The sequence below is a fragment of the Chanodichthys erythropterus genome, chromosome 21 (genome assembly GCF_024489055.1).
Source record: "Chanodichthys erythropterus isolate Z2021 chromosome 21, ASM2448905v1, whole genome shotgun sequence".
In the NCBI taxonomy this organism is placed as follows: domain Eukaryota; kingdom Metazoa; phylum Chordata; class Actinopteri; order Cypriniformes; family Xenocyprididae; genus Chanodichthys; species Chanodichthys erythropterus.
In genome coordinates, this window is record NC_090241.1 from 26,416,438 (window position 1) to 26,425,464 (window position 9,027).

Below are 9,027 nucleotides of genomic sequence, written 5' to 3' on the forward strand. Positions count from 1 at the left end.
GTACATGGCGCTAATACTGTGCATGTTAGTTTGGGGATATGTGGAAAGCAACTTTATGACTGGGCCTTCATGTGCATGACAAACTTTATTAATAAATTGCACATGAATTCATCTGAAGAGCCTGGGCCACATTTAAAATGCTACCATCTTCCACCATTAACCTTTTCACATTTAATCTAAAGCAGTTATGCCATTTGAAATGCTCATTATGCTATATTGATCAGTGTGAGCACTGTATTATTAATTTTGAGTCATCATGTTAATGTTGATATTAATATTAGACATAAATCAGGCAACATATATAATTATACAGTTGATTTTATTTTAGCATTATATAGTAGTTAATTGTAGTTAATCGATTTGAGTTTACATTTTTTGTTATAAAAAATAAAATGAAAAAATAGAATATATATGCCGTTGTTATAAATCTACTGCTATTTTAATATTAGACACCACAAACATTAATTTACACAAAACACGGTTGCCAATAATTAATTTTTTTTTCTGTTTTCACGGTAGCTCATGGTTTTAAACAAGCATGCAGAGAAAGTTTGTATTTTTGCGTGTTTCAGGTATTAATTTCTAAATGATTTAAATTGATTTGAGAATGCAGTATCATTTCAGAGCAAAAAATATTCGTTTATTTATTGGTTTTATTCATACATTATGAGAATTTCTGATGTGGTTCAGCATGTTCTTGAATGGTAGATCCACATAAATTTCAATTAACATGATTTTTTTTATTAACTGCTGTGTTGATGAACTAAACTTGCACTACTTGTTACTTATTGTACTTGCAGAAATTGTTCTTTGCTCTTTAACTGATGGAAACACATTTACAGTCTTACAGTGTTTAATTTTAAGTGATGAACAAATGTAGTCAATGTCTGTGTTTTGAACTTTAAACAAATGCACATTATTCTTGCATATTTTAAGAACAACAAACATGTTTACTGACATTACTTTTGAAATTCAGTTCATGAATGGGTCTAAAATCATGTATATAGGACTGAATTAGATAGTAGTTAGTGGTCATTCCACACTTAGAGAAAGTAATGACACCTGTTGAAATTTTTCCCATGGGTTTTAATATAATAATGCATTCTTGCAGTACTTTAAGTGCTTAAGTGGGGAAACACAGTAACACAGCAATGCATAAATATGGTACTCTGTATTTGGGCAGTTTGGCTTTGGATAGACTCATCAACACAAAATCTCAACTTACTTTTCTTGATGGGATCACACTCAAAAGTTGCATTTTTACTGTGTTTCTACATGCCAGTATAATTGTATGACTTTAAATTAGACTGACAACTGTGTTTGAAGCCACCTGAAATACAAGTTGCGGTTATAAGTTATTAGACCATCTTTTTTAACGATCAGTGCACACAGGCTGAATGTAAAACCATGAACTGCAAGCTGCATTTCACTTGAGAATAAGATTCCCAGTTCAAAGTAATTACCTTTTATTTATCCAGTGGGAGTCAGAGACAGAGAAACTTCATTCCCTGTGTCTTAATCACAGTAGTTCTTGAAAAAGAGGACGGTATACTCAGAGGATTTTACGTCAAGTCTTTTCTTTTTCTCTGCTTCATAGGAGAAATGAAACATTTGTGCACTGGGCCTGGATGCTCTTACCAGCACACCCCACTTCCGCCATGACACCCAGCAGAGGATTCTGGGATTGACGCAAGCATCACTCCCACTGATGGCCTGGACCAGGTGAGCATGTAAAAGTGTACTTTTTTTGTCTTCAGTAATCTGTTTATGCATTGCCTATTTATTTGACATAAATAAAACAATTATAAATGTCTTGCTTATTAATAGCTGTCTTCATATAGTTCTGGCATTAACTGACCCGTTTGTCCCTGTTTAAGGTTTCAGCTGGCCTGCTGAAGCTATGGGGAGCTGCTGGAGCTGTCTATACAGAGACGCTATCCAAGACAACCATCTCAACAAATTCAAGGTGCTTTTCACAACATTCACGCTTTCTGACAGAAACAATCGAGATGGTCCTCATTGCAGAACACAAGATCCAGGGGATGGGGTTGGATCTAGATCCAACTCCTCCCACTTTATATTAACCTACCCGACTCCGCTCCTTGGATCTCAAGTGTTCTGCAGTGAGGGGCTACTGAAACAAACCTTTAAAAAGCACTCTGGTGGTGAATATTTTAAGTGCAACATTTGAGAATAGCTGCTAGGTTTGCCTAGTAGAGCATCATTTGGATCTGTGATAACTGGTTATGTTTGACAGGTGACTAATGTGGACGATGAGGGAAATGAGTTGGGCTCAGGAACCATGGAGCTCACACAGACAGAGCTCATTCTGCACACACGCAAACGTGACGCCATTCGGTGGCCATACCTTTGCCTGCGTCGATACGGTTACGATTCCAACCTCTTCTCTTTCGAGAGTGGCCGTCGTTGTCAGACAGGACAAGGTGAGATGATTCTTACTTCTATATTATGCAGATGTAAGACTGAATTGTGTGTAAATCACATACAGAAACCACATGTGAACCATTTACATCTGCTCTATAGATATATAGCAGGGGTGGTGAACTCTAGTCCTGCAGAATTCAGCGCCAACCTTGATGTGTTTGATTTGGGGTGAAGCATAACTCTGCAGGACTGTGGCTCTCCAGGACCGACATTCACCACCCCTGGCTTATAGTGTGCATTAGTGCCCGCCCACTTTTTTTTAGTGGCATTGGTTCCGTAAGAATTTTTTCCCCCAGACAGCCAGCTACAAAGTGAATCACAATGTTACAAAGTTTGGTAACACTTTAGTATAGGTGACACATAAAACTAATAATTACTGCTTATTACTAATTAGTAAGGTAGTTGTTAAGTTTAGGTATTGGGTAGGATTAAGGATGTGGAATAAGGCATTAATATGTGCTTAACAAGTTCTAATAAACAGCCAATATTCTAGTAATATGCAAGCTAATAAGCAACTAGATAAAATACCCGAAAATAAAGTGTGACCCAAAGTTTTATTTGAAAATCAGACAATAAGAAAAATGTACAAGACTGTGTACTCAATGGCTTTAATTTTAAGGTGCAATATGTACGATTTCTGTCCGCTAGAGGCCTATTCAAATCAAAGGCGTAGCTTGATGACGGCAAGTTTGAGCGCCAAATCTTGGGACATCAATTCACAGCCGGAGCAAAATAATAGGGATAGGACTCGGGAAGAAATCATGTTCATGGATGCTATTATTAACATTATTGTAGTACAAAGCAGAGCAGGACCGAGTGTTGTGGGAGCTGAACGAGGCCGCTGGAAAGATTGCGCAACACGCCTCACGAGCAGCGGGACTTTTATTATGACACAGTCGCTGGCGCTGCTTCTGCTTTTCCGTCATGAGTATGAGGTAACGCAGCTCTGTTTATCATATTAGATACATTTGAGTGTGTTGAAAATGATGTTATAATGTTACTCTGTGCGTTCGCTTGGTGGCTGCTGTGAAACACTGTTACACACTGCAGTAAGATAGATCGATTTTAGAATATCATATTTAATGCTGGATAGCTTGTGTTGATAAAAGGCATGTAATTAATTTAAAAACATATGATGGAGAAAATTCTGTATTACTGTTACTAAAAATAAAGCTGCATCTGATTATGCTATGTTAGCTACTTCACAAAATAGTGTTTTTCTCTGAGGCATGGTAAAGCATGGTACTCACAAAAAATCAAGAAAATTAGTTTTAAACAATAAGACTGAACGTGTTGAGCTATATAACAACAATTAGTTTTCTGTCTATAAATGTAATAAAACAGTTGTTCCCTTGTCTATTAAAGCATGTAATATATTAAAGCGTCTTTGGTGTTTCCATGGTTTCTACAAAATAAAACTGGAAACCGAGGGTAACGCGGGTATGACGCAATTGACAGGCGACTCCTCACACATCCCGGAGCCTTGGTTAAAATTGCAGTTTTCTCACGATTTACAAATAGTTGGAAACATTTGGGATATTGTAGGTACTCAAGTGAACAAAATATGTAACACTGGCCTAGTGGTTTTAGGATAGTTTACTGCAAAAATCTTACATATTGCACCTTTAAAGTTGTTGATTAAATCAATAGAAACTATATATTTTAAGTTTATTGCAAAATATGCATATGAATACAAATATTTAAGTATTTTGACGTCATTCGTAGGGCTTTACGGAAGCTCTTTTGGCGCGATTTGCTTGTAGCAAATCTCTGATTGGTGGAATTGTTGTAAAGCATTATGGGTAATGTAGTTTTTTATCATTAATTCAGCTATTAAACAATTATTTAAAAAAAAATTGAAATAACGTGTTAACAACTTCTGAGCTCACAGTAGGTCTGTCTTGATCTATAATGGTTTGTATGTTATTGTTAAAAATCGATTTCCTTATTGAGAAAATGAATCATTTTTTACTTCCGGAACCTGACTGTTGCACTCTATTTGGGGGGGGTGGTTGATTTGACCACTTAATTTAATGTGCATACTAGTGATATTAATTGTAGTTATTGTTAAATTAAGTTCAATTTAATGCTGTAATCCTAATTTAGGTGTTTTGTGTGCCAATATATTTTTGCACCTTCCCCCATGCATAAAAGTGACACTCCACTTATGCATTTGCTGTTTTTTTCTTGCTACTTTCTTATTCTTATATGTTTTGACAGGGATCTTTGCATTCAAGTGCTCTCGTGCAGAAGAGATCTTCAACCTGCTGCAGGAGTTGATGCAATGTAACAGCATCAATGTGGTGGAAGAGCCCATGATCATGACCCGACCCGGGCACGCACCAGAAATGGACATGCCTCGAACTCCACAGACACCCAATAGTGAGCTGAAATATCTACACACTTAAACAAATAGGGTTTCATATGTACATAAATGTAAATGAAGTCTGTCACATAAATGATATTGCTTTTTAATCAGTAGAAAAAGCACATGCACATTTAAACACCTAGCCACCTGTATTTACATATTTTCCCGCTCCATTCATTAAATGTCTCTCACAACTTTATTTTTATATCTTGCTCATACATCAACAGAAGTTTTATAGGAGGGAGACGTAAATGTCACCTGCTAATGTGTACTGTGCTTTGTTCTGTTTGTGTAGCCCCTGCGTTCCCGATGCAGGGTTTTCCTAATGGATACCCAGGATACCCAATCAGTGCAGACTCATCGCAGCCCTCTCTCACCAACGACCACAGACACAGCCTCATGGGACTGGATGACCAAGTGAGAACAAACACCTGCCTGTGCACACATACAGTAGCCACAAATAGTATTTGGATGCTCAAGCAGCATTGCATTAGCCACAACATACCAAATCAATCAAATAATGCTAGACATCTTCTCAAAAAATAAACCATTTCTGCAATGGAATAGTCCACCAAAAAATAAGAATTTTGTTATAATTTACTCACCCTTATGTCGTTCCATACCTGTATGAATTTCTTTGTCCTGTGGAACAAAAAGGAACATTTTTTGAAGGATTTTTACAATGTTTTTGTCCATCCAGTGAAAGTCGTTGGGGTCCAAAACAACATTGGACCAACATGAGAATAAATGATGTCAGAATAGTAATTTTTGCATGAACTAACCCCTTAACCAATTCACCTCACAGTGATTTTAGTGGATGTTTTTAGCAACCACAGATTCAAGTTTTTAGCAACCACAGATTCAAGTACATTTGAATAATAATAAAACTTTTTCCAGGTGTTAAAATATCTATACTTTAACACTTAGCCCAGGCAATTAGTGTGCAGTAAGTCACTTAAATACAAACCTTTCTCGCTTGTTTTCAGACCCATACATATGTGAATACAGTAGGAATGGAAACTGACCTCTCGAGCCGCCACTGTGTCCACTCCCTGCCCGAAGTGCGGCCCACCACCTACCCGGAAACCTCAACGACCACCACCATACGTGGGGGCCCAGTCCCAGGCCAACCCAGCTTGCACTGCTGCCCCATGGACGACCCTCACAAAGACCCTCAGGTCTTCCTCCAACCTGGAGCCCAGGAGGTGAAGTTCATGTTGGGTCCGACCCCAGCACAGCGCCACCTGATGGAGAGAGACAGAGACCGCCACGTCACTCACCCGCTTCGAGCACCAGACGGCAGCTCCGAAACAGAAGGAGAGGAGACTCCGTCCGTACACATGTGCAACACACACTCCTATCACCATTGCCATCATCTAATGCACCGACACCCGAGCATGGAGCCTTGCTCAGAAAGCCAGCTGACATATGAGAACATCAACGGACTCCGAGGGGCACGTAGGCAAAGGCTAAGTCCGAGCACTGTGTCCCAATCTCAGTCTTTGGGCTCCAGTAGCAGTAGCAGCACCACTGGTGATTCCCGCACACACACGCATCCACACTCCCTCCCGCTGACGCACACACACGCTTCCTCACTGCCTCCGCAAGCATACGGCTGCGACCGGGGAATGGGGGTCGGAGGTCATCGGCGCACCGCGTTGCTCAACTATGAGAACCTTCCGTCGCTCCCCCCGGTTTGGGAATACCGTGCGCTTCAGCGTGAGGAAGAAGAGGATCAGGATGAAGATGAGGATGAGGACGAGTATGAGGAGGAAGAGGAAGAAGAATATGATGAGTACGAGTATTCCGAAGGGCCCGCAACCCCAAACGGATATCATCAGGAGAGTGGCGGCGGCGGTGGGATTCATCGCGACGCTCTGCAGAACTATGTCAACACTGAACAGGTGTGTAAACAAAAGCACAAGCAAATACATATAGCTTGTGAGAATATGCCAAATCTAATTACATATCAGGGAACTATAAAATAGTGATTTCCAGGCGTGGAAAGTCATGAAAATTTGTCAAATAAATACAAATTTTATATAATAAATGTATATATATGGTCACACTTTAGTTTAGGGTCCAATTCTCACTATTAACTACAACTTTTGCCTCAATAAACTCCTAATTACTGCTTATTAATAGTAAGGTATTTGTTAAGTTTAAGTATTGGGCAGGAGTATGTAGAATATGGTCATGTAAAAGGCATTAATATGTGCTTTGTAAGTACAAATAAACAGTCAATATCCTAGTAATATGCATTCTAACAATAGCACTTGCAAAAAACAATAGCAATAACACTGAAGATATACAAACAAGAAATTTCCCTAACTTTTATATAATTACTATTATTATTATAAAAAAATAATAATATAAAAGTCAGGGAAATTTCTATAGTGTGTGTGTACTGCATATATATATATATATATATATATATATATATATATATATATATATATATATATATATATATATATATATATATATATATATATATATATTCATGAATTAAGTCATGGAAAATCATTGGTCAAAAGGTAATAATAATAATAACAATATTTTATGCAAGTACGTTTATAGAATATGCCCAAATTTAATTCCAGGGAAGTATCAAGGAATTGTAAAACCTGGAAAATTTATATCAATTAAAAAATTTTAATCAAATATAATACATTTGAAAATTAAATATATTTTTATTAAACAAATTATGATATAATATGAATTATGATTATATATATAGTGATTATATACTTTTATAGTTATGCTCAGCTCTAAAATAATTTAATTGGCTAGGTATTGCTTTTTGAGAGTATATAATGCTGTATAAAATGCGTTTTTAAAAATCATAGAAAGTCATTAGTCGAAAAGTGTGGGAACCCTATGACTAGTAACACTGAACTGTGCTTGCATGCAAACTCTTAACAGCTACAGCCTACAACACGTCTTCGTCACGCTTGCCCTCCTCCTCACCCTCACCCACCCGAGAGGGCCAATCGGGTTTTCAACTTTGACTTCAGACGTCAGCGAGCGGGACGTGGCAGCACCACCTGTGAGCAGCATAGCCGCCACCCGCCTCCTCCTCCCTCTCGCCAGCTCAACTACATCCAGGTGGACCTGGAGGGTGAGCCCTCTGGTTGCTCGGGACACGGAGGAGGGGGTCCGGTACCGCAGAGACCTCCTCCCCTCAAACGAGGCATGGCTGCCGCCGCAGCGGCTCCATCTTCCCGTCGTGGAGAATGCTACGCCGTGATTGACCTAAAGAAGACAGCAGCCATGTCCAACCTACAGAAAGCTCTCCCTCGGGATGACGGCACCTCACGGAAGACACGCCACAACAGCACCGACTTGCCTCTGTGAGAGGGGAAAAAAAGGGATAAAGAGAGCTACAGGTATGCCAGGAATAAAAACGAAGGAAAATGTTCAGGAGAGTTTTGGTGGTATTTTCCTCCCACCATTATCGTAAAGCCTCTATTTTCTCATTTTCTACACTCATACCAACTGCTGCTTGATGAAATAGTAACTCTGTTGAGCCAAGCACTGAGCAGTTTGTTTATTTATTTTTTTCTCACATTTTGCGTGGGAAGGTCGGGAGATGATAGTGAACTATTTATCACAGTGGTTTTTGGTTGCTGTCTGGCCTTTGAGCCAAAGAATTGGGTTCAGAAAAATTTTACTTGATTCAGGAAACTGTCTGCAGTGTTTCTAAGTTTCTAAGTGTCTTAATCCTTTATTTTAGTTTTTTCTTTTTTATTTGTCATGTGTGTTGGTCATTTAAAGGGATTCTTCACCCAAAAATGAAAGACAGCAAGACAAATAGATAACTATAAAAAAAAAAATCTATAATTTTGAGTGAGTATCAGTGATTTTGGGTGAACTATTCTTTTAATTTCTTTAGTCAGCATAGTATTTTGACACTTGAGCAGAACAGACTTGAAACCACCACAAGTGTTTCATTATCACATGTAAGATAATACTATAAGTATCAAAATGGATCAAGTTTTCAGCTAACTGAATGCTCTTCGTCATGCTAAAGATGTTATATAGCATCCCATATAGCAATGTGGTGGCTGCAACAAGGATGAAGAGAATAAACCGTTCTGTTTTTGAACGCCTTTTGAATCTCCTATCCTCAGGAATTGATTTGATCAATTCATTTTGCACTTATCTTTCTTAAATTGTAACTGCCTCCCCTAATTTCATAATTCCCCACTAAG

At 38.4% G+C, this 9,027-nt stretch overlaps 1 protein-coding gene across 1 annotated transcript; it reads left to right on the plus strand.

Annotated features, from left to right (window-relative positions):
* Positions 1-1,701: 1,701 nt before the first annotated feature.
* On the plus strand, positions 1,702-8,170 carry frs3 (fibroblast growth factor receptor substrate 3). The gene is made up of 7 exons (XM_067374134.1): positions 1,702-1,722; positions 1,878-1,966; positions 2,258-2,444; positions 4,666-4,827; positions 5,109-5,230; positions 5,800-6,717; positions 7,739-8,170. Exons 2-7 carry the CDS (start codon positions 1,901-1,903, stop codon positions 8,168-8,170), a joined length of 1,887 nt encoding a protein of 628 aa, XP_067230235.1. The 5' UTR covers positions 1,702-1,722; positions 1,878-1,900.
* Positions 8,171-9,027: the final 857 nt, after the last annotated feature.

What these genes read in the sequence shown, in the direction of transcription:
- frs3 (XM_067374134.1), top strand. Translation starts at nt 1,901, where the DNA reads ATGGGGAGCTGCTGGAGCTGTCTATACAGAGACGCTATCCAAGACAAC. An exon ending in TCATGGGACTGGATGACCAA is followed by an intron (nt 5,231 to 5,799) that starts GTGAGAACAAAC and finishes GCTTGTTTTCAG; the next exon opens with ACCCATACATATGTGAATAC. An exon ending in ACTATGTCAACACTGAACAG is followed by an intron (nt 6,718 to 7,738) that starts GTGTGTAAACAA and finishes AACTCTTAACAG; the next exon opens with CTACAGCCTACAACACGTCT.